We start from the raw sequence: 18,678 nt of genomic DNA, 5'->3' as shown, positions 1-18,678 counted from the left end.
ACAGCTTTAACCCATTCGGTCGCCCTCCCTGGGACTCCAGCAGCCCCGCTGTTAACCGGAGCTTCCTCCAGTTTGTTGCTTTCTCCGCACCAGCGTGTTTTAACAACATGTAAAAATAGTTTCTCTATTTAAATCTAATGCATGCCTGTTATTCACCGTGCGTTCCAGCGCTTCAGCCATCTTTCCAACAGGCTGCCGAGCTGTGCAGCGTGTTGTGGTGCTGTGTCCTGTGCTTGCTTCTCTAAGATGTGCCGTCCTGCTCTTCGCCGTCCACGCGCGCCTAGGTCCGCATGCACCTGCCCAGCCAGGCAAGCCGGAGGAGCCGAGGCGGCAGCGCTGGAGTTTGGGTCCGAGCTGCTGCGTTTTTGTTTGCCTTCATGTTTCATTCTTTGTATTTCCCCTTCTCCCTGCAGGTGTGAATGAGAGAACCTCGCTGCAGCATTTTGGTATCCAGCGGTACTGGCTCCGAACAGCAGCAGCAGCAGCAGCGTCGCAATGCCCCCTCCTGCTGATATAGTGAAGGTGGCAATTGAGTGGCCGGGTGCCTTCCCCAAATTAATGGAAATAGATCAAGTAAGTGCCTGTGTTCGTGTGTGTTTGGCCGGCCTGCGTGTAAATAAGTTCTCTGCGCGCCTGTCTCTGCATTTGTCTGTACTTAGATGCACACGTATGTGTTTGGGTGCTTGTGTGGTTTCTACAAGGGGTGCAACCCTTTTCCTCTCTTCCTGCTTAATGGTTTTGCTGTGGGTTTTTTTTCTTTGCTTGTTCTTTTAAACCAGCTGCATCAAGAAGGCATTTACTGCCTGCGTGACCCACTTAACACTTCTGTGCCTGTGTTCAGCTGCAGAACTGGGGGGATGTTGTTACCTCTGGTGGAAGGTCGTAGCGTTTTTAGTCGGTGCTTTGTCTTTGGGGTAGGGTCATCCCAAACGGCTGCAGCAAGTGCAGGTTTTAGAACTTAAGCGGTGGTGCACTGTGAGCAGGAGGATGCTGCCTGTTCCGTACAGGACTCGCAGGGGTTGTCCTGTTTAGCTGGCTGTTTCTAATGCAGTGACCCTATGGACTGATTGGAGGCAGTATATAGAAGCTGTCAGATTCAAAAGGATGAATTAAAGAGTGTTTGTAGGAAATCTGGGATGTGTGGGGGGAGAGTTGTGGGGGCGGAACAAACCAAATCAAGTTACAGAAGTGCTGTGCTTTAGGTCCTGGACTTCTCTGAGGTTGTTTTTGTGGCCCATACATCCATATTAAAAGCAACCTCATTAATATTAAACAGCTTACCCATAATGTTTTGAAATCATACAGCTTGGTACCTGTTCGGAATAATTATGAGTCCTGGAAATAGTATTGAGAGTTCAGGGAAGCATTTCATAACACGCTTAGACCCTGGCGTATCGGGGGACCAAGCACATTAGAAAGTTCTATTGGAGAGGAGAAAATGGGAATTGATGCTGAAAATGTTTTCCTGAAATGGGGTCCTCATTTCTTGGTGCAGTGCAATCGTTTCCTTCTGGTTAACCCTTTGGTGGCACCTGCCTAGGAGATTCCTGCAGGAACTGTGGGGAAACGTGTTGCTAGAGGGTGGCTGGAGTAAGAGCAGTGTAATTTGTAGGCACTCTGGAAGCCCCTTTAGAGCGCAAGGCGGTTCCCAAGCGGTTCTTAGCACTTTGGAGTTTGATTTCCAGACCCGCCAAGCTTCTCCATTTGCTGCGTTACGTTCCTTAGTAAGCAGATATCTACTGATACAGATCTCCTGCCTTCTGCAATGAAGGATGTTTTATTTTCTTATATAACAAATGTTCGGCACTGTGCACGCTGTGTTCGGGGAAGGATGCGTGTTAGTCACGATGAACAACAGCTTCTCGCTCCCGAGTACAGCGGGTACAAAAGTGAACAAATATGATGCAGTCTCCTTCCAAATAGCAGTAAAATAATACCAAAATGACTGGGTTTACTTTACAAAATGGCTCTAAGTAACTCTCAAAAAAACCCTTATCTGAATATTAGCTACTGCCCTGGAGCCTTGGTTTTACCTTTATTAGATGAGATTTAACAGGAGAAAAGAAAGATCAAAGCTGACTTATATTGGGTAGATCTCTTCCAACCCATGCTGACAAGTTGTCTGCAGGCTTTCTTGATGCCACTTTACAGGGAGGAGGAGGAGGAGGAAGAGGGAAAGTAATGTTGAAAGTGAGAAGCCTAACAGCAGCCTGCTCCTGATGTGGGGAGAAAGGGGGGATGAAGTTTGACAGTCTCATCCCTCACCTTTCTGACATGGAAAACCATGACAAGAAAGGAAGATGGGGAAAGAAACGTCCCTTCCTAATAATACTGATAATAAAACCCTGCGCATTTGCCTTTTTCAGGGATGGGAGCGATGTGGGCATGAGCTCTGAAAACATGCAGGGTGATACATGCTTCTAAACACACAGCTCTGTCTCTGCTTCACTTAATTGCTAACTTTTCCCCAATCTGTTCCCTTTAAAACATCTATTTAGTTGAAGAGCTGTAGTGGAGGAGATGATTCATCCCTCAGATGGCTAGCTGTTGGAGATGATAAAGGGGAAGAGGCAAAAGGAAGGCAAACAAGAGAAATGACTTGCCCATTGACCAGACATTGCAGGCAGTGCCTGTCTCCCATGTGGGAACTGCTCATTCAAGCACCATTTGACATATATTCATAAAATCCTAAGAACTTTGCTTCCTGTCTTTTTCCCCTTTCTGAGCCTTTACCATCAAGAACCAGATTTAAAAGAACAGCACTGTGCTATTACTTTAAAAAGAACAACAGAAACCCCCTCACTGCAGCATGATGCAAGTTCTTCCAGGGTTCTTGGGGCCATTCCAAATCCTGAATTACAAATACCATCGAAGAGATCAGGGGGAAATCTGGGTGTTTACCTTTTAGCTTGCTTGCTGTATACGCTTGGTCGCTATTTATAGGCAGTTGCACAGTATCCCAGCTCACCTGCTCTGTATGTGCATATTTGTGTTGGGCCTGCAAAGGGTGTTATTTTCCCACCATATGCTATTAAACTTTGCATTCAAAACTTCCCCTTTGGGTGCATGACTTGGGCCAGCCTGGACTTCATGAGGTGCAGCTTTTTATAGTTGAGGCTTCCCGTGACGTTTGTCAGCCTGGCTTCATCGGTGGCAGTTTTAACTTGAACCATGCAGAACTGGTCTCACTGAGTTGGGAGGCTCTTTGCCTGCACAATTAATGTACAATTAAGCGCTTTTTGGAGCTGGCCTCTGTGCCCAGCCTTCCCTCATTCACTGCCATGGACTGTTTGACAACTGCTTTTTCCCTGGAAAGTTGCTTTAATGAAGGAGGGCAGAACTGCACCTTATTTACTGCCCTCTCTGTACCAGGTGGGGAGTAATTAAGCTGCAGTAAACTTAGCAACTGGCTGTTGCCTGCAGGCATTAAAGCTGGGTTTTGTGCAAACTAAAGTACTTTCTGCTTTCTCCTTGAGAGATGCACTTGGCTGAATTCACTTGCTCTCTTCCAGGATACTTCTGTGGGGTTGTGTTTTCGTTTCCATCACTTTCCTCAGTTCTAAACTTGGGAAATAGCCTCTACCCTGCCTCCCCCTGCAGAAGTCCCTGCTGGCAGTATTAGTGCTGTGGTCAGAATTGGTTGTTCATGAAAAGATTTGATTATGACTTTAAGAGCGGAGGTCTAGTGATGATCTTCCACTTATAAATTGTACTGTCATGTCAGGGGAGGAATGGGAATGGGTTGGTGTCTGAATTTGCATTGGGATCTTATTGGGGAGGTTTTTGGGGGTGCATTGGTAGATGCTGACTGTTCACTTCCCCAGTCTTCTGGCTGATGATTCCGGAAGATGTTAACAGTAGAGCTGCAGGGGCTCTGCACACGTGAAGCAGGATGCTGGCTCGAGTGTCCACTCCTGTTTCTCCCATTAGTAGGTATAGCCCATTTCGTACGAGGACGTTGTTTCTTGTGCTGAGCTGGAAATTTGCATGCGTTAATTTGTGCCCATTATGTATAACTCATCCTCAGCTGTTGGGTTTTTTCACAGCACAAATTATTTTAGGTAAGCCAGTGCTGGGTTAGGTTACCTGGATACTCTGGATTTACAGCTTCGCTGTTCCTGCTGCAGGGGAAGCAGCTTCCAGGAGAGGCACAAGACGGGTATTGGGGGAATGGCTTTAAACTGGAAGAGGGTAGATTCAGAATAGACATTAGGAAGGAATTCTTCCCTGTGAAGGTAATGAGAGACTTATTCAAGGGCAGGTTGGACACAGGGGCTTGGAGCAAGCTTCTCTGGTGGAAGGTGTCCCTGCCCACGGCAGGGGTTGGAGCTGGAGGAGCGTTAAGGTCCCTTCAACACAAACCGGCCTGGGATTGTGTGAAATTTGGGTACAATAACTGGTTTGATCCCATTTAAATCCACTCCTGTGTATTAGCACAAGTTGTACTAACCCCAGATTTCTGTACACTACCAGGGTGAACTTGCTCACCACTGGAAGGAAACACTGTTCCTGCAGAAAGGAACAGTTTGTAATTAAACTTGGCTGCGCCGTCTCTTCCTCCAGGTTTCCTTTTATCCATGAGATCATTAAATAGAGATTAAATTAACAGATGTGAATCTTTGCATTAGCCAAACTAAAAAGGAAGGAAAGAGAAAAAAGCTGTTTTCTTTTTGAAGCACACACCGAGTACAGCGGGCAGGATTTACAGGAGCAGTGGCAGGTGACAAGTTCATGTTGATGCAGCATATTGGAGGCACCACGGGCTGGTTTGCATTAATGCTTTCTCTAAGGTTTAGATTCGATCAGTAAGTTCATCGTTTAAGAGTGTCTTTCAAGTTGTCTCTTCTCTTCTGCTATAAATGTCCTTGTGCTGTCGTTTTCCTCCAGAGAGGCCGTTGTACTTCACCGCACGTGGAAAGGAAAGCAGGCAAGATTCTTCTGAAGGGAACTTGCAAACTCTTTTGGGTTTCAGACCTCAACCTGGACCCTTGGGGGTTCTTAATTGATTTAGCACAGTGTTTCTGAGACTGTGGGGAGAGATGGAGTTCAAAAGGGATTGTGAACTGCTTAATTAGAGGAAAGAAAGTGGCACATGGCTTTTTAATGGAAGCGGAAATAGAGCCAGGAGGCACTTGAGTGTCCCAGCGTTCCTGATCTCCAGCATAAAGGAGAGTCAGGAAATAATGTTTTAGGGAAGGGATGAAACACTTCATTCTCTCCTTGAGGTTTTTTTGCTGTTTAGGTTTTTATGCGGGTTTATTTTCTGGCTCTGATTTTGTTATCCCCATATTGGTCTCCAGAGCCTCCCCACTGGAGCCTGAGTTTTGCTTCCTGCAGCTGATGGTACTGAAGGTGAAGGCTGAACATGACTTTTAGATGGTTGCATCCATAAAGGTTCTTAGGAAACAGCAGGTATCTCATCTCTTCAAAGTGAGTTCTGCTGTGTCTAAAGGAAGTGTGTAATGATGAGATTCCTGGAGTTAAAAACCAATGATTTAATTACAAGGTGCTCCATTCACGTTGTGGCCAGCTGGAGTATCCAGGCGCATCTTAGGATGAATTATGTTCTCCTTGCAAATCTCAGAATGGTGTATTTACCGGCTTGAGATTCTGGGGTTTGACATGCACAGATTGTAGTACAAAAGAAAGTAATACTAACCAACCCCCCCCCCCCCCCATCAAATGTTTGTGCCTTCACATAGACTTTTCTCCCCTGGCAGGCCAGCAGTGTGTCAGTCGTGAGCTGTGGGTTTAGGGTTTCTTCATTCAGTCTGCAAAGGAATTCTCACCTAATAAAGTGGCCCAGTGAAGAGCCACATCTTAAAGCCCCACTTTGTATTTCAGACTGTATTTTAACTGTATTTCAGATACGTGGTGCGAGTGTGTTGCATGCAGACATGCTGTAATCCACTGCTGTAGGACCCTAGGGTGCTTTATGATGTGTTATTTGGTGTTGACCTGGCCTTGGCTGGGTTTTATGGCCTCTGTTACTGCAGTGTTGGGGTGTCCCCCTTCTTCAGGTACTCCCTCCCTCTGGTGCACCCCTGAGTTAGGGAAATCCTCTTTTCCATCTTCTGCAGATGCCCAATGCCTAATAAACAAGTCTGGTATCACTAAGACTCTACTGGAGTCAATGCAGGGACTTGTTCCCCAAAGTGGCTCAGAGCAGGCTGAGGAAGCCCAGAGCTCTCTAGTACCTTCCTTACAGGAGAATTCCTTGCTTCTTACATCAAGAGGAGCCATTGGTGAAGTAATGAGTTGAGGACCCAGGTGTCCCAGCATCTGGTGCTTGCCACCGGGCAGCCCTGCTCCTGTTTCTGTAGCCCCGGGTGTGTGGCCGTAACAGATGAATCCTCCACTGACTGTGAAAAGAGGTGGTTTTCTGTTTTTTAATAGCCATAAAAATGACTTTTGCACTACAGGCTTTGCTGGTGGAATGGTGGCATTAATTAGAGACAGAATGGTGTATTTACTGGCTTGAGATTCTGCTTTTTGACAGATGCACAGACCAAGAACAGACTTTTTTGTTTTAAATGCGGAGTGTTTTCCACTAACAGATGTGCTGCATCTGCTGTTTTTCTCTGATAGGCTTGATAGGCTTAAGGACAGCAAGGGTTAAGGGTTTCCTTGTTGCTTGTCATTAAAAGGTGTCAGCCAGGGAAAGCGATAACCCAGTCGCTGGCAGAAAACAAGGGGGGGAGGCTGGGGGGAAAGGAGCAGCAGTGAATCTCAGCTGGTCATTTAAAAAGGGAAGGAGCTCTTCCCTGTGAGGGTGCTGAGGCGCTGGCACAGGGTGCCCAGAGAAGCTGTGGCTGCCCCATCCCTGGCAGTGTTCAAGGCCAGGTTGGACACAGGGGCTTGGAGCAAGCTGCTCTAGTGGAAGGGGTCCCTGCCCGTGGCAGGGGTTGGAGCTGGAGGAGCTTTAAGGTCCCTTCAACACAAACCAGGCTGGGATTGTGTGATTTTTCACTAGTGTAGGGAAGGAGATCGGATAAAAGGGGAGGACACAGGCAAAAAAACCTAAACCCAAGAATAAAATGCACAAACCCTTCATTTCAATGAAGGAAAAACATTGAAATATTCTAGGGCTGTCTGGTTGTGAGGAGCTCTTTGAAGTACACTCATTAATAAGGTGAATTTGGCTTTTCAGACCTGTAATTGCAGCAAAGCTAGTGTGTAAATTTCCATAAACATCATTTAGTGAGGATTAAAATAACAAAACCATTGCAGCGAGTCCGTTCTTTCTGACATCAGGCAAAAAACAAGCACATGTCCTTAGAGGGCCTGCAGAGAATGGGAATAGGCTTTTTCCCTCATCTGTAGGGGGAGTGCAGCCCAAGGGATGGATCGGAGCTGCAGTTTACTAGGATTGCAGTGGTAATAATCTGCATTACTGAAGATCCAGTGTGGTTTGCCTTTTTTAAGTGGCCCTTCCAGGTTCCAGCTGGTTTGTTGTGGTTTCGTTTAGTTTTCTTTCCAAGTTTTTAATTGCAGGTTATAGTTATTATAGTATATAGTAATGGAAAGGTGGTGTGGAATAGGAAAAGGGAGAGGGAGATGTGTAGGACTGGGTAAGGACATAAAAGCTGATGGTGTAGAGGATTTAGGAAGTAGCTGTGTCCAATCTCCCCAGTGTTTAGATAACTGCCAGTGGGGTTCTTAAAGTGTCTTTTTGTCATAGTTCCTGATGGCAAACTGTAGTTCCTATGAGAAATAATGGGCGGGAGAGGCAGTTACCCTTTCTGTCCTCTGCTGTGTCAAATCTGTTTGCTGATACCAGTTTGCTTTACATGAAAGGAATCAATATGCCAGGTAGAAGTTTTGTCAAAATAGGTAAATGGTGGAGCGGGACCTGCAGTAGCATCCTGGGGAGGGAGAAAGGGTGACAGCTTAGCAGCTGCACACCTGCAGACTGTATGGCAAATCAGTGTCATCAGCACCACCTGTGCTTCCTTCCCCCTTATCCCTCCCCAGAAAGGAGGTGGAGAGGTGGAAGCAGGGATTGCTTTCACAGAGGCTACAGACCCGCTCAGGGAGGAGGACAGGAGGTCAGACCGGCTGAACATGAACCTCAGGGATGCAGACTGAGGAACTGGTTGGGCTGAGAGATGGGGAGGAGGAAAACACTCTTTTTCTTTCCCATATCATCTGCCTGATCTGCTTCCCAGGCTGGCTATGGCTCTGGCTGCTGCAGAGGGGAGCAGTTCCATGCTTGCCTGTTCTCTGGTCATGTAGGTACACAGCGAGCCCGGGGAGGGGATTAACCCAGGTGAAAGCTGTTTATTGTTTTCCTTTTATTAGGCCAGTCTTTAGTTTGATCCCGTTCCCTGGTGTGGGTTATCTGGGTGGTTCTGTGAGCACAGTGATGGCAGTGAAAGAGGAAGGATGGAGAGCGAGGGCTGAAGCAGTGTGTTAAGTGGGGACAGGATCTTTTCAGCAGATGCTTTCGTTCATGTTTGACTAAAGCAGTCTTGTGTTATGCTTGGTTGAAATGGGTTTGTGTTATGGTTTTGCCTGTTTATAAACTGGCTTCGTTGACTTGCCTGTTGAAATAACAACTCCTTTCCTGACCCTGACCTGACCAGGGAGTCCCGGCTCTGGCCTTCTGGCTGTGATGCAGTTCGGAAAGCAAATCCAAGGTGAAAAGTAATTCTCCCTCTGCATAACAAAAGCTGCTGCTGAGTTAATGGTTAGCCTAATCGTGTTCTATAGACGTTCAAGGGAAGCAGCTTGTTTTGACAACGCTGTTGGTGTGTGGTGGGGTTTGTGTATTTTGTTTGCTTTTAAAGGACCCGCTGCTTAGTGGGAGCGAGTAGAGAGATGGTCCTGTGCAGCTTAGGTGATACAGGGGGTTCTCACAAAGCAAAGCGTCTGTGTGACACTGTGTAGTCCCTCAGTGTTGGGGAAGGAGGGCTCAGCAGTCACCCAGCTGGTGGAATCCGGTCTGGGTTTGTTTTTTTTTTTTGCCATGCAACTTCATCTATGTTTTGGGATCTAAAAATGCATTTTCTATTAGCCAGCAATGTTCTAAGAACACTTGTGTGTGCACCCTGTGTTTATAACAGCGCTAAGAGCGTTGCAACATCACCAAATGAAACTGTTCCTTCTATTTTAGGACCCAAAGCAGCAGAGCTGTTTTCAGTCAGCCCAAATGCTTGTGCTGGCAGATGTAGAGAATAAAGCAGAACTGATACATGTGAGATCTTAACACCTTCCAGCTGGTGTTTTATCGGAGGGGAACTTGTGTATGTGTACTTAGAAGAGAGGATCAGTGTCATCATCCTGCCATAGCTGAAAGGGACAAAAGAAGGTTTAAAACTACTGAATGTCTTGCTTCAGATGTCATGCCTGGAAAATGCTCATGTTGATGTCTAAATCTTGTGTTTCTGTGGGGTAATGGGATGCCGTGTACACAAAAGACCCTTTGATTTCTCAGTTGAGAAGCTGAGTTGATGCCATATGGGCTAATGTTGACAAAAAGGGCTGATAATGCCATCATGCTGGTGTGTAGAACTGCTGTTTCTGTGGAGTATCAGACCAAAGCAGCAGGAAATGATGGGGTCCTATCAAACTTGATATTAACAAATGAAATACTACTGACTTGTTCTGTTCCTTGAGGTGTTGGAACCATATTTTAAGAGCTCAGGGCTTGCTCCAGTTTGGTGATAGTTTTTTTTCTTTCTTTTTTTGTCTTAACCAGAAAAAGCCACTGTCCTCAATAATAAAAGAAGTCTGCGATGGGTAAGTTCTGCCTTACACTATTCCACTTTAGTATCTCCTGGTTGGTTTAACAGCTCAGAGTCTGGATATGCCTAGTCATTAGCTCCTTAAACCTTGTAGCTGTTTTATCTTCAGACCTTGAATTTGCCATGCATTTCAGATCAATTACATGCCAGATGAGCATGTAAAAAAGCAGCTCCATCATGTGGATGACTCATTTAGACTGTTGCCTTTCTGCACAGAGGTGCATTTTACCCACTCACGTGAACACCTGTGGTCCCTGCAGTTCATGGGCTAAGGAACTAAAGCACTGATGACTGTGGCTTTGATTTTCAAGCATGGGGTCTAGTGGCTACTGCAAACTGGTCCAGTTGATGTGGCTGCTCACACGACACCGAAAGGTTAATCACAAGTCCTGCAGTAGGAGCTGACAATTGGCTAAGAGAATTATCTTGCTTTAGTTCTACTGTGTTAAGCTTTGGGGATAAAAATGCTGTTCTAAGCAAGTGCTGCCCCCCAGGAGAGGCTGGTTAATATTCATCCAATTGCCGCTGAGTTAGGTGGTATTTTATGCGCAGTGTAATATATCAGCTTAACACTACATGCATTGGGTGTCGTATAAACTAGCACAAAATCTTGGTGCTGTAAATTACTTTTGTATCTCTTAGTGATTTAATGATCTTGCTTACTGCAAGCAAAAATTATCCTTGCTGTTTTTTATAGATCTGGAATGAATATCAGATCATTATCAGCTTATTTTTGGAGCACTGAAGTGTCACTGTAGAGACAAAGTAGTTTCTCTTCCCCTTCCCCCTTCTTCCCCTTTCCCTTCTTCCTTGGAAGGAAGGTATTTGTTATGGAATTTCTTTCTCAACCATGGCCAAGTTTAGGGCTTTGTTTCAGGTATGCAAAGGGAAAAATGTATAGGATGTATTTGTACTGCAGTTTTCCTTTCGTAAGCATGCTTTTATCTTAAACTTTGGGACTATGGAAAAGTATGAGAAGCACATGGGAATGACCTGCGTGTGTGTGTTTGTAGTACAGTTATCTAAAGGGTGCTTCCCCAGTATTAAGTTTTCATTTTGTAATTAATGTATTTTCATCTTTCTAAGGTGGTCTCTTGCAAATCATGATCAGTTTGCACTGCAGCATGCTGATAGTTCCAATTTCTACATCACAGAGAAGGTAGGTAAATCGTTCCGTGCAATCTCGCATAGCCTATTAAAATGTTTGCCACAATAACTTACTCTAAATTAAAATGTATAAAAATACAGAGTGTTGTCCCTAATGCGATGATACGGAGAAGGTAGGGACTGGGAGACCTGCTTTAATGGATTGGCACTGATTTCTTCTGTTTGGAAAGGCAATTTAAGTTTGAACATGCCAAGGCCTTCACACCTGAGTGTGAGGCTTCAGCACTGAGCCCTTCAGCTTTGGTATTTGTGCATGTTTAGTGTTCTGCTGGCAAGGGGAGTGCAGGAAACTGAAATCTGTGAACGTGAAGGGTTCTTTGCACTCTGAGGAGACCTCAGGGCCAGGTGGAATGGGGCTTGGAGCCACCTGCTCTAGTGGAAGGTGTCCCTGCCTGTGGCAGGGGGTTGGAACCGGATGAGCTGTAAGGTCCCTTCCAACCCAAACCAGTCTGGGATTCTATGGCCTTCAGTGCACATCACCTCCCTCTTTGGCTGATCAGGTAGATAAGTTCTAGTCACTGTGTAGTATTTGCTGCTCCTTCCTGCTTGCTCTCTTAATCCTTTTCCAGTTCTGTATGTGACATTGGCTTGTGTTTTTGGTCCCCAGATAGTGAGTTAATATGTGATTCATGGGGTGATGCAATGACTTCAGCAGAGAGTAGGGAAATGGCTGTAGCTGTAATAAAAATGGAATGTCTAGTCTAAACGGGACATGCTCGTCTGGATGACACCAAGGAGCACTCTCATTCCTAGCATTACTGAGAGAACTGCTGAAATTAGGAAAGAAAAAATGTATTTCTTTGGAGGAGTGTGCTCAGGGGTGCTCCTGAGGTACAATTCCTAAGCAGTGGGAAAAGAGCACAGTTCAAAACCTGCTGAAGTCAGTGTGCAGATTCCCTACCCTCAGATTTTGAACTAACTAGATCTGAGCTCAGCTGCATGGATGCGCATGCTTCTTGCTGACCTTGTTACCAGTGTAGTTTGGCTTCCTCTGGAGCAGAAGAGTCCTTTGGTTTTGTTTTGCATGGTAGCGTTCTTGAGGATCTGAACAGCTAAATGCAGCTGAGACATGAACTAACTTTTTTTCTCTTGCTGTGATTCTTGCCCTCACCCAGGAAATAAAGGGAACTTAGGCACAGTTAAGCCTTCGGAAAGACTAAATTTAGCAAGACAGCTCATAACATAGTGCTGCTTTTATTTGTCTTAGCAGGCCAGTTTGAGCTTTCCATTTAAGTGTTTGTCACCCCAGGCAACCTCCTCAATGGGGTACAGTTTGGTTTGGGATCTCCCTTCTCCCTCCTGTGTTTTTTCCTCCCTTCAAGTTCCAATTGACAGGCTCTTCAAAGGCCCCCCAGGGAAAGCTGTTGAAGTGATTGCTGTGTTTTGTTTCCACCCAAACGAAATAGCAAGACTGCTTTGCAAATTGCCCTCAGTCTGACACAAGGTTTCCCAGTGAGCCAGACGCAGCCGAACTTGCCCGTTGGCATTTAAACTCTGGCTGTACAGTGGGTGTTTCCAAAAAGCCAGGATTCAGAGGGCGCCGGGGCTTCTCGAAGGAGTTTGTCCCGATGGAATTGGAGGAATCTCCACATTTGGTGGGCAGGGTCCTGCAGCTTTGGAGAAGAGGAATGTTTCCTCCTGCACATGGAAAGAAGTGTGATGGTTTTTGCCTGCCCTTAACTTCCAATGAGGGTGGAAAATGGTCCTCAAGAACTCCTCGGGTTGTGCTGCGGAGAGGACTTTGTTTATTCCCTGCTGAAAATACGCAGAGTGTCTGAGTCACATAAATAAGAGAGAAGAGCTCTAAATGCCACCAGTATTACTCAGATGTCTGCCACTCTTATTAGATATTGTTCACTATTTGTCACTGCTTATTGGATGGCGGCTATGAAGAGAGGCTTATATAGGGTGAACCCTGCCGCATTCTTTCCCTCGTTTGTGTGCGGTAGGATTTTGCTTTCTGAATTAAGACATGACAGACACCAGTCATGAGGACAAACACATGCACCTCAATGAAGGTACAGCACCAACTGTTAAAGCCCGCGTTCCTTTAATCGGTCTCTTACTAGGACCATAAGCAGAGCTCCTTTTTCAAGCGACAGCTTCTAATGAATTTGAGCAAGCTGCTCTAGTGGAAGGTGCCCCTGCCCATGGCAGGGGGTTGGAAGTGGAGGATCTCTAAGGTCCCTTGCAACCCAAACCAGTCTGGGAGTCTGTGAACTATTTGTCACTGTTCTCAGAGAATGATTCTGCATCTGTACAGATGCGGAGCACGTGATGTATAGGTCATGTTCCTGCAGAGCCTGGGGGCTGCTGGCTTGTGGCCTTCCAGGTAGAGATGCATTTGGAAGTATCATAGAATGCCAGCCTGGTTTGTATTGAAGGGACCTTAAAGCTCATCCAGCTCCAACCGGGACCCCTTCCACTGGAGCAGCTTGCTCCAAGCCCCTGTGTCCAACCTGCCCTTGAACACTGCCAGGGATGGGGCAGCCACAGCTTCTCTGGGCACCCTGTGCCAGCGCCTCAGCACCCTCCCAGGGAAGATCATTCTGGTGTCATGTTTAAAGTCAGCAGAAAGAAAAGCAGTAAATGAAGAAACTTTGAAGGAAAATGTTACAAATGTGGGACTGTCAACACATGGCTCACTATTATATTTTTGGGTTCGGGTGGCAAACAGCGCATCTGTGTTTTGGTTGTCGTGTGCGGAACTCTTTATCTTCCGTAGCTGACCTATATTTCCTGATTAACCGCACAGAAATGCAAACAACGCCCAAGCAGTCCTGTGGGGTTTTTTCCTGCTGTAGGTTTTTTTTCTCTCTCCTGGCTGTATCATTTGGAAAAGTGCCTCTCGAGGAGCAGCAGTGACTGCTTCAGACGGGGTAAGGGCGGTCTGTCAATGAATCTGGAGTCAGCGAGGGTTCCTGCCACGGACAGGGCTTATCGCAGGAGATGCAGTTAGGAGTGCTTCCTCTGGGCTGCTCGTTTGGCTCTGTCTGTGCCCGTGAAAGTGCCCTGGAAGTCGATAGTTACGTGTCCGAGTTGTGGGAATATAAAATGGAGAAATAATATAACAGGCTATGTGAACAAGGAAACAAAGTGGGCGTAGTGCTAAGGTCAAGCCTGGGTTTTGGTCACGGTGTATTTGGGGTTTCATGCATTCATAGGTGCGTCTGTTTAAAAGGCCTTACTTAGCGTGGAGAGGCGTTTCTTTGGTACATCAGGCACCTAAGAGCCTGACTTCTGGTTCAGCATCTTGTTGTTTTAGGTACTATGTAATAGTATAACACTAATTTGTAATACTATAATACTATGTAAGACTATAATACGATGTAATAGAGAACTTAAAGGGTCCCTCTTGCTTCAGTCTGTCCAGCTTGTACTTGCATAGATGCTTGTGTACGTCAGGTGTAATAACTCAGGAACACTGTAGCCTGGATGAGCTCGGGTTTGGAATGGGGCAATGGCTTTAACCTGCCAGAGGAGAGATTGAGATGAGCTCTTAGGCAGAAGCTCTTCCCTGTGAGGGTGCTGAGAGGGGTTGGAACTGGGTGAGCTTTAAGGTCCCTTCCAACCCAACCCGGTCTGAAATAGCATGAAAACGGCTGTGTAATTCTGTGTACTGTGTGTGCTCCCGAGCTGAAAACCACAGCTTGGATAGATACCGGCTGTGAGTGGCTCATACAGCACATGGGTGGCTATGCCCAGTCCCTTATCCCTGCAGGCAAGGTCTGGCTCCTTTAGAGCTGCCCACGCTGGGCTCTGGGTGTGGGAGGAATCACTGTTAGCTCACACTTGGGTCTCTAAAACCAGAATGATTGTGAAGGAGCTGGGTCCTTCCCGCTGCTCACGTTATAGTGAGCCCTCAGAAATGTTTGTTTGGGGTGGTGTTCGTTTCTGTCTGCGTGTGCTTGTTTCTCTGTGTCGCATCTGAAGGTCGGCTGACCCCCAGCGCTCATCAACAAGGGGTCCTTGCAGGAGTATAGGGCTGGGAAGAACAAGTATTCGCAGAATCATAGAATAGAATCAGGCTGGCTTTACTGCTGGAGGCTGAGTGTGGCAGCTCTTAACTCTGCACCTGGGCAGCCATCGGGAGTAAAAGGCTTTGCGAGCCAGCTCCGAGCTGTGCTCAGCCTGCGGGGCTCATACCGGTGCCGTTTTTCATGTTACCTGTTAAAAGCAAGGACATCTCATTCACCTGTGTATTGGCTGCAGCCGTTTTTGTTCCCTCACAGTTCCATTGTGTTCTGTTTCATACGTTTGATGCCTCCAAAGACTCTGTGGATTTTTTTCCAACTCCCACATTTCCCTTTCATTCTTCTGTGCCTATTGCATGAAGTGGAGGGCAGCAGACACAGAGCGTTCCCTCCATTCACTCCGAGAGCCTTTTAGTTCTCTTTTGCAGAGGGACCTGCCCCTGCTTCACTTCCAGCGTCACTGCTCAGCTCTTTGCTGTGTTTGCAGATGGGACATCCTTCTACTCCCCCCCACTTCCCCAGGCTGGGAGCCTGGGTAGGCTCCTGGTGCTTGTCCTTTCTCAAAGGTGCTTTTGCTTGTGACCTATTTTGCTGAATACAGCCTGTAATTGTATATTCATGTGAAATTCCACCGTGCCGTGCCGTTGCAGGCTGCCTGTGTGGGAGTGTATGCAAATGACAGGACAAGAAATGAGCCACTGGTAGGGTTGGGGGGTTTCGGACATGGTTTTCTTTCACCCTTTTAGTGCTCATCTATTTCCAGTGATTAGCTGAACGTCAGTGAGCTGGAAGTAAAACATCCTTATTCACTGAAGGACCTGGTACTTTGTAAGCAGCTGAGAATGCGAAGTAGCATGAAGGCTGGGAGCTGGAGAAGTGTGTTCAGTGATCTGCTCCTCTCTGTTGGCATTTTGCATTGCTCTTGGTAAGACATTTGTCAGTAATGCTGCATAAATGGCAGATTTCAGTCCAGAGTTCACCTGGACCAGACCGTGCCCGACTTTCCCTTTTCTCAGCCACTCATGGGACATGTGGTATTTCCCTCATATACTCCAAACCTGAAGTTTATGCATATGAATCTGCACAGAGCTGCAGAAATTCCTAACCTGGAGCCAGAGCAGCCGTGCCCCTGCCCGCTCCGTGGATGCTGGTGGCACTGCCCTGTGGACTCCAGTAAAAACCAGCGGACCCTGGTGTATGAACAGAAGTAAAACTTGAATATCTGCACATGAAGTCACAGAACCCAGCCTGGTTTGTATTGGCAGGGACCTCAAAGCTCCTCCAGCTCCAACCCCTGCCATGGGCAGGGACCCCTTCCACCAGAGCAGCTTGCTCCAAGCCCCTGTGTCCAACCTGGCCTTGAACACTGCCAGGGATGGGGCAGCCACAGCTTCTCTGGGCACCCTGTGCCAGCGCCTCAGCACCCTCACAGGGAAGAGCTTCTGCCTAAGAGCTCAGCTCAGTCTCCCCTCGGGCAGTTTACATCCGCTTCCAATCCTGCTTTGTTGGGGCTGATTTCAGTGGTCATCCTTCTCTTGGTAAATCAGTCCTAGGTTTTAGGACTCATTTTGTAGGACTTTAGGTTTATGTTAAACTTCCCAAAGAAGATAATTGTGCCCTGTCAACCTCTTACACTGTCTGGCCGCAGCACGAGCAGCTCAATTCTTGTGGTTTGTCTCATTTTGCAATACTTGGTGTGACAATATCTTCTATTTGGCTCCTCAGTTCCGCATCAGAGCTGATGAGATGCAGCAGGTGCTGGTTCTACAAAGCTGTGTAGGTGCTCATTTTCCCAAAGTCAGTTTGCAAGTAATCAGCAGGGAGGGAAGGCTCTGATAAGGTTTGTCTTTCTGTTTCAGCACTTGAAGGTAAGTACTCTATAGCCCAGGCACAGTGTGACCGGCTTCAGCTGATAGCACACAGTTCCCTGTAAGGTCTGCCTGAACAGAAAAATGCTCTTTAAATCATCTTCCCGCTTAAGGAGCAGCCAGTTCAGATGGGTGCTTTTACAAGGTGTGGTGAGCAGACGTAGCTCGCTGCTAAAAGGCAGTGCTGGTTTCTTCTCCCCTTCCCCAAGAGATCTGCCATTTCTGCTGGCTACAGGGTACTTGGTGGACAGCTTTTGGAGGTGGTGGCAAGGGGGGATCACTTTGTGCAATTTTCCTGCAGAGAAGGAAGAAGTTAAGGAAGGGTGGGAAGAGGAGTGAAACTTTGCTGGTTTTACCAGCTGCAAGCTGTTATGACCTTCAGCTGCTTGGGGAGCTTGCTTAGGCTGATGTGGAATGAACCCACTGGGACATTTTGGCTGTAGTTGGAGATGGAGAAGGGGTGTTTTGCCTGTGGTCCCTCTGTGCCTGAGAGGAAGGGCATAGGCAAGGGAGTAGGATGTGCACGTTAGAGAAGCACAAGCATCTTCAGGCTTCCCCTTTAACAAGTCTTAGTGTGGTTCCAAACGTGGTACTTGCAAAATGAGCTGCTTTCCTGCTTATGCTATAGTGCTTATTCCTGTCTTTTACCTTACTAACTGGCCAGAACCCAAGATGATAACATTTTCAATTGGTTTAGTTCCCTGGCTGGCTCATCAGCTAGGTCCACAACTGTTTATGCCACATAAAACCAATAGTAGGAATGAGCAAGAGACTGAAACACAAGACTACCTTTATGGTCTCAAGCTGTGCTTTGATTTGGCCAAAGTCCCTGTGAGCCACAGCCTTGGCTTGGGTCTTCCGCTGTTTCTCTTAGTAGCAGCATCTTCTTAAGGAGCTGCAGACTCCTCAGTGGTGCTGCAGGTGAATGTGTAGGGTGAACTGCATCGGAGAACTGACTTCAGTTTGCTAGTCCTTGTTGTTTTGTGTGTGTGTGTGTCCGTACCAGTTCCCTGTTCTGATTTCCCCACATGATCTCACCAACAGTAGCAGGAGCCCAGCTAAGGCTGTCATTTCCTCGTGTTTATTCTGCAGGGTGCAGCTCTTCTGTTCTGACTTATCAGAGGATGAAGGGGCTGCATGTTACCTGCCCACCCCTTCCGTGTTACTGGTACAAGTGCCTGTGTGCTTGCTTGAACTGGGGAGCTGATCCCAGTTAAAAATAGCTTGTGTGTGACTTCCTTGAATGTGTCATGTGGATGTCTGCCCACTGTGTAATGCCACTGCTGCTCTGCAGGGCAAGCGGTACCAGGTAACGTTGTCCTTGTAGCTTGCTCCACTGGAAGATGAGGAAATCATGCTCAATAGGGATGTTTTCTTTGGATGTGGTCTAAGTGGCACTCAAGTTGGTATTACTGTGGGTTGCTGGAGTAAAAAGAGTTGGGTTTTCTTTTACTCCTCCATTGCTTCATTCTCTTTGCTTTACTAGCATCCCAGTTACTACTGCCAGAAAGTAAGCACAAGTCATGGGTCTGACTAAAGAAAACCCCGGTTTTGGTGGGTTTTTTCCCCTCCATTTTGTGAATGAATGGGAGAAGAAGTGGTAACTTCTTTAAGGTCAGGTGGTTGTGCTGCTGCAATTTGGTAGATCCAATGCAAGGAAAGTATTGGGAGCCCCCATGCAGAACTGTGCCTCCTGTGGGCTGTAGAGTTGCACTGGATTGGGTATACCACTGGTGTAACTTGGTTTATTTACTAGCTTCTGTAACCCTTGAGTAAAGGTAGATAAACAGCATGAGGAAAATGTCCTCTTTTTAGAGACTTAAGCCAAGTTACCAACACTTGATTTTGTAAGGAAAAGGTTAGCATCAAATTCTAAGGTGAAAGACCAGGAGACATTCACCCTGTTGCCAGCAGCTTCCCAGA

The 18,678-nt window shown here is 46.8% G+C and overlaps 1 protein-coding gene across 2 annotated transcripts in view; it reads left to right on the top strand.

Moving 5' to 3' along the window:
* Positions 1-413: 413 nt before the first annotated feature.
* Positions 414-18,678, top strand: part of ELMO1 (engulfment and cell motility 1) — a 222,408-nt gene continuing 204,143 nt past the window's right edge. For both annotated transcript variants that reach the window (XM_061464314.1, XM_061464313.1), the window contains exons 1-3: positions 414-573; positions 9,701-9,741; positions 10,833-10,905. In XM_061464314.1, coding sequence (XP_061320298.1) covers positions 496-573; positions 9,701-9,741; positions 10,833-10,905 — 192 coding nt within the window. In that variant the 5' untranslated portion in view covers positions 414-495. The remainder of the gene's footprint in view (positions 574-9,700; positions 9,742-10,832; positions 10,906-18,678) is intronic.

Source organism: Pezoporus flaviventris, unplaced genomic scaffold (genome assembly GCF_033815535.1).
Source record: "Pezoporus flaviventris isolate CSIRO_AGI_PZ_B2104156 unplaced genomic scaffold, CSIRO_AGI_Pfla_v1 ptg000037l, whole genome shotgun sequence".
In the NCBI taxonomy this organism is placed as follows: domain Eukaryota; kingdom Metazoa; phylum Chordata; class Aves; order Psittaciformes; family Psittacidae; genus Pezoporus; species Pezoporus flaviventris.
The sequence above is the reverse complement of the archived record's forward strand: the minus strand, read 5'-3'. Positions and strand labels throughout refer to the sequence as shown.